This window comes from Aotus nancymaae, unplaced genomic scaffold (assembly GCF_030222135.1).
Source record: "Aotus nancymaae isolate 86718 unplaced genomic scaffold, 86718_ANA_hifiasm-v0.15.2.pri h1tg000009l, whole genome shotgun sequence".
Lineage (NCBI taxonomy): Eukaryota > Metazoa > Chordata > Mammalia > Primates > Aotidae > Aotus > Aotus nancymaae.
The window spans coordinates 12563022-12569021 of NW_026988420.1; the positions used below are offsets into that span (position 1 = coordinate 12563022).

At 41.6% G+C, this 6000-nt stretch overlaps 1 protein-coding gene across 1 annotated transcript in view; it reads right to left on the reverse strand.

The window, feature by feature from the left end:
* The window catches only part of SUCLA2 (succinate-CoA ligase ADP-forming subunit beta), a 46693-nt gene extending 40926 nt beyond the window's left edge, over positions 1-5767 (reverse strand). Inside the window, exons 1-2 of the mRNA XM_064373557.1 lie at positions 5653-5767; positions 1188-1368 (exon numbers count right to left, since the gene is read on the reverse strand). Of these exons, the coding sequence (XP_064229627.1) occupies positions 1188-1368; positions 5653-5742 (271 nt within the window). The 5' untranslated portion in view covers positions 5743-5767. The remainder of the gene's footprint in view (positions 1-1187; positions 1369-5652) is intronic.
* Between the last annotated feature and the right edge of the window lie 233 nt (positions 5768-6000).

Genomic DNA, 6000 nt, shown 5'->3' on the forward strand with positions numbered 1-6000 from the left:
AAAAAAAAAAATATAAAAGCAAAGTATTCACCAAATCATATTTAAAGCAATATTAATCAAATGGACATAGAAGGGAGATTAATTATGCTAAAATACATAAAATTGGTGGGATTTAAAATACTGCTAACAAGAAAATACAGTGTATAGCTAGCACATCATCTCATTATTATGTTTTCATGCTAAATCTTTATTTTCTGAAGTCAAAAATTATTTTTTGATTAAGAGATTAATTCTAATTAACAAAAGCTAGTAAGGCTTCTATTATCAACAAAGGAATCTGCTAATAAACATGGAAAACTGGGCCAGGTGCAGTGGCTCACACATGTCATCACAGCACTTGGGGAGGCCAATGCGGGTGGATCAAGAGGTGAGGAGTGTGAGACCAGCCTTGCCAACATGGTGAAACCCCGTCTCTAGTAAATATGAAAAAATTAGCTGGGCATGGGGGCACACACATGTGATTCTAGCTACTCAGAAGGCTGAAGCAGGAGAATTGCTTGAACCCAGAGGCAGAGGCTGCAGTGAGCCGAGATCGCACCACTGCACTCCAGCCTGGGTGATAGAGGGAGATTCCATCTCAAAATAAATAAATAAATAAATAAATATATGGGCAACTATTAAATTCATTTAGTATTTATTGATCAAATGTTTACTGATAATCTAAGCATCAGGCATTCTTCTAAGATTTTGGGATATACCCGTGAACAAATAAGCAAAAGAAACTTTGCTCTCATGGAGTTTACATTCTAGCACTCTACTTTTTGTTCCCCTTTGGTTCCATATTTTTCATCAAAAAATGAGGGGGAAGCTCTCCTTATAAGCACATAAACAGCTAAGATTTTTCTTCGCCATTTCCCTGAAGAATCATCACAGCTGTCATCCTTTAAGCACCAGCATAGTTACAGTAGTAGCAGATTTCCCTTCCCCATAATTATATTCCAACTAAAAACAGGACTTCAGCTTCCTAATGACAATGTAAGTGACTCCTAAGTCACCAGCACTATGGGAGCTCATAATCATCTTAATAATATTTTTAGAATTTCAATAATCATAAAGTTCCACCTTATATTTTAAGCAAGGAAAATGTATTTTTTTAAAAAAATCTAAAAGTTGTTATCAAACCAAAAATAAACTTCAAATCTCAGAGTTCTCATGTCAAGGTGGCAAAGATTTTCTTAATTTAGTACCTAATTTTTTGGCAATTGCGTAAGCTTCATCTGGTGACTTTGCCACATATCCTTTGGGAACGGAGACACCAGCTTCTTGCAATAATTCCATACTCATGTATTCATGTAGTGAGAGATTCCTTTGCTGTTGCTGCTGTACTTGGAGTCCATGGTTATTAAACAATCCAGAACTTCCCAGAACCTAGAAAGATTGGGGACATATGTATATATGACAGTGATTTGACAGTCAGTCTTGTTAACTACTTGGTTCTTTATAACAAAACTGTTATGCTGAATTATCAAAGTACAATATTCAGAGTACCTAAATTACAGCATAAAACTAAAAGCTAGCCTATCACCTAAATGTCACTGTTACCACTGTAGTTTTAACTATTTCCTCATCATCTCTATTCCTTATTTTATATTTCAGCTTCACTACCCTATCTCCAGTGATCTACAGGGAAGTTCTACCTCAATGCCAAATTCAGCACATCTAAAACCAATCTCATCTGTTCCACCAAACCACAATTCCTTCGCAATTTTCTTCTCTCTATCATTCCTCCAGCACCTAACAAGTCACCTGGCACTAGATATGTAATAATATAATGATTTGGTACCATTACTCTTTCATACACTTGATACTCAAAACCATGGCTTCACCTGTAGTGGATGTTGCAGTATGCTGCCCAGATCCTTCCCTACCCCAATGCCCCCGCTTCAGGACTAAGGCATTTGTAGCCCTAGGGGCTGCTGCTGGGGGTGCTGGCTGCTGACAGGTCTCACCCAAGAGCTCTCATCTGAGCCTACTTGCCCAAATTCACACCTCCTTCCCACTGGCAGCCTGTACCCAATGACTGGTCAATGGAATCACACATGTAAGTGATTCAATACAGAATGCAGTATATTGAAACATGGTTCATATGAAATATACAATGTCATAAGAACTAAATTTAAAGAAGTCACATAAACAATCTATTTATTAAAGTAGGTTCATGAGCTTCTGCATCAAAATTACCTGGGTTGCTTGTAAACTGCAGATTCCTGAGACTCATTCTCAACTGCGAAATTAGAATCTCTGGACTGGGCCCAAGGAAATCTGCATTCGTAACAAACCACTCAGTTGATCCTTAAAAACCCTATAGTGTGAGAACTACTAGTCTTACAAATCAATCATATATAATAGCAACTTATTTCTGATTCATTTAGCAAGCTAAAATCCTGGGTAACATTTGACCTAAGTAGCTCAATTCCTTGATTTACTGTCACTTCAATATTAAAAGCCACCAACCAAGCTGGGTACAGTGGCATACACCTATAATCACAGCTACTCCTGAGACTGAGGCCGGAGGATCACTTCAGCTCAAGAGTTTGAGACTGCAGTGAGCCATGGTTTCACCATTGTCCTCCAGCTTGGGCAACAGAACAAGACCTATCTCAAAAAAAAAAAAAAAAAAAGGAAAGACGGACGAACGGACAGAAGAAAGAGAGAGAGAGAGAAAAAAAAAAGAAAAGAAAAAAGCCAGCAACCTCTCAAACTGTTCAGTATACCTCCACCTTCTGACTCAGAAATCCCATTCCTGGGTATATATCAACAGAAAGAGTCCTTACGTCTACCAAAAGACACATAGAAAAATGTCCAGAGCAGGGAAACCCAAAGCTTCAGCCATGGGACCCTGAAAAAAAAATGCCCAGAGCAGGCTTATTTATAACAGACAGAAAACAGAAATTAGCTGATTGCCCATCAATGGGAAAATGGATAAATTGTGGTATATGTATATAATAGGATACAACAGAGCAATAAAAAGACAAAAAAAGTACTACGGCTCACACATCAATGGATTAATCTTACAAACATAATGTAGAGGGAAAAAAGCCACAAACAAGAATATATACTCCCATGATTTCTTCTTATAAAGTTCAAAACCAGTCAAAATTAGCCTATGGTGATCGAAGTCAGAATTAGTTGCTACCTTCTGTCAGGGAGTATTGATAAGAGAGAAGACATGAGAGCCTTCTGAGGGCTGAAAACATTGTATATCTTGATGTGGATGATGACTACACAGGTGAATACATACATAAAAATTAATCTAGCTATCCACTTAAACTGTACAACTTACTGTATATAAATTATACCTCAAAATAATAATAAAAATAAGTGCGCAAAGGAGTATCTAGCATAAGCCTGGCAAAAACAGTCTTACACTCAAATTTTTTTTTATGACTACATACTAGACAGTGGGCTAGGGACACTAAAAGAATAAAGACACCTGGGTCCCAGCCACAGAGTTCACAGACACGTAAGTAAACAACTGCAATACATGTAAGAACACAAGGTTGCTAGCATATAAGTCACTAGGTGGCACCTAACTGGCTAGCTGGATCAGAGAAAATATCATATGGTCTGATCCCAGTTTTAAAAAAAATCAAATGTCTATAAAGGGCACTTTGGGGACAACTAGAGAAATCTGAATCTAAGACTATATATATTCATGTTATAGCAATGTTGAATTCCTAAGTGCGATCATTACATTGTGGCTATCTGGGAGAATGTCCTTATTCTCAAAGACATATGCTGAAATACCTATTTTCAACAAAGATACACTAGGCCAAAGATACCAAGAAATTGGAGGAGGGTCAGAGATATTTTTAAAAAGTTGAAGACAAATTGCTAAACTAAATGTGTGACCTTGAACAAGTTTCCTAAGACTCTGTACTTCTGTGTCCTCATCTACAAAAGTAAAGGGTTAGACTAAGGTCCTTACAAACTCTAGAACTGCATTTTTTAATACCAGGGTAGAAGAGAGCAACTGTTAAAAAGAAAATAATATTAGACATTTCCATATGAAGAAATGAAGATTTTTAAATGAACTTCCAAAAAGATAAAGATTTTGATTAGGATGAAAACGTATTTGTCACCAAATTCCCCATTTTCTAAAAACTAAATAGCACTCTTGTAAGATTCATAAGAAGGAAGTTCAAGGTTAAAAAGTCACTTCTTCGGCCGGGCGCGGTGGCTCAAGCCTGTAATCCCAGCACTTTGGGAGGCCGAGGCGGGTGGATCACGAGGTCAAGAGATCGAGACCGTCCTGGTCAACATGGTGAAACCCCGTCTCTACTAATACAAAAAATTAGCTGGGCATGGTGGCGCGTGCCTGTAATCCCAGCTACTCAGGAGGCTGAGGCAGGAGAATTGCCTGAACCCAGGAGGCGGAGGTTGCGGTGAGCCGTGATCGCGCCATTGCACTCCAGCCTGGGTAACAAGAGCGAAACTCCGCCTCAAAAAAAAAAAAAGTCACTTCTTCTATTGGGAAGCAAACTCACAGAACTCACTACCCCTAGGCTGAAAGTATGAACAACTTTAAAAATGGGGAAAAAAAAAATAGGGGGCCAACTTTAAAAATGAAAACAGACAAAAAAAGTAGGGGTGGGAGGGTCCTATATCAATTCATAATATGATGTGTCTGAAGAGTTACCTCAGAAAAAAAACCTAAAACTCTGGAAGTGACATAGGAGACCAATAATGCCCTTTCACAGTTAACTGTTGTCAAAGCTGGAAGGAAGATGTTTGTATTTTTGAAGCTGTAGTGCAGACTCAAGCACACAGGCTTTAGAACCAGACAGCTCTGTTATTAAATCTCAGCTTTGATCTTACCTCCTGTACGACCTACTCAAGAGAAATTACTTGTTCTCTTAACCATAATACCTTCATCAATGATGCAGGTATTGAATGACTCCCTCACAGTTGCTGAAAAGCCTCAGAGACTACACGTAAAGCGCTTAGCACATTATCTGGCCCATGTCAAATATTCAAAACAAAGCCAGTAGCTACTATGCTATATATAGCCTACCCAGAAATTAGGCTATACAAAAGATTATTTCTTACATCTTCAAGTGGTTAGGTAGAAAGCATAATCTCATTACTGTTATTAACAAACAGAACAGTATACAACTACTTGAAGGAGAGGGGAAACTTTCCTGCCTTGCCCCAAAAAAGGCCAATCAACAGGCACTGTTGCTTCTCTGACATCATTCCCACCTATGACAGCTCTCAAGAAACACAAAAGTACATTTGAAGGGCATTCCCCCCTGCCCAACGAGGGGCCGCGCAAGTCTTAGCCCACCGTGTCAGACGCAGGAATGGCAGCAGAAACTGTCAAGACCACCTCACCTCCACTCAGAGCCCACCTGCTCCCCGCTGACCCCTCAGAAACCGCAGGAGCAGCCACGGCCGGGCCGCCGGGGCTCCTGGCAATCTAAGGGCTGGAGCACAGCGGCGCAAACGTGGGCCTGCTCGTAGTCCTGGCAAGCAGCACTCCCAAGCAGGTCGCCCGAGGGCCCTGCAGGGCATCCAGAAAATGTCACTGTCGGCGAAGTGACTCCGAGCCAGGCCACGGTACTCCTCACATCTCGCCCGCAGAAGCCAGGTCTCCTACCTCGCCCCTTCTCCTGCAGACCCTAGAGGTTAGAGCGGGCTGGAAAGCATTACCTGAGCAGCGGCCCGCAGGGCCGACCGAGGCCGGTGGTTCCGAAGGGTTGTGGCAGCCAACAACCGGCCGTAGAACACGGAGGCCGCCATTTCTGAGTCGGGCCTCGTCCCGTCGGCGCCGCGCGCAGGCGCACAAGCACAAGGCGGCCCAAGGCGCAGCCTCTCTGCAGCGCTCACCAACGCCCCTCCTCGCCCCGCCGTCCCACCTGTTGTGGGGGCGGGGCCTCGGGTTAACTCTGCAGCTGCCAGACCAGCTTCCTGGAGAGCGTGAAGCAAACTTTGATCTTTGGAACTAGGCACCGCAGCCCCAATATCTGACCTGCGGCCAGAAAGCAACCTAAACACTTG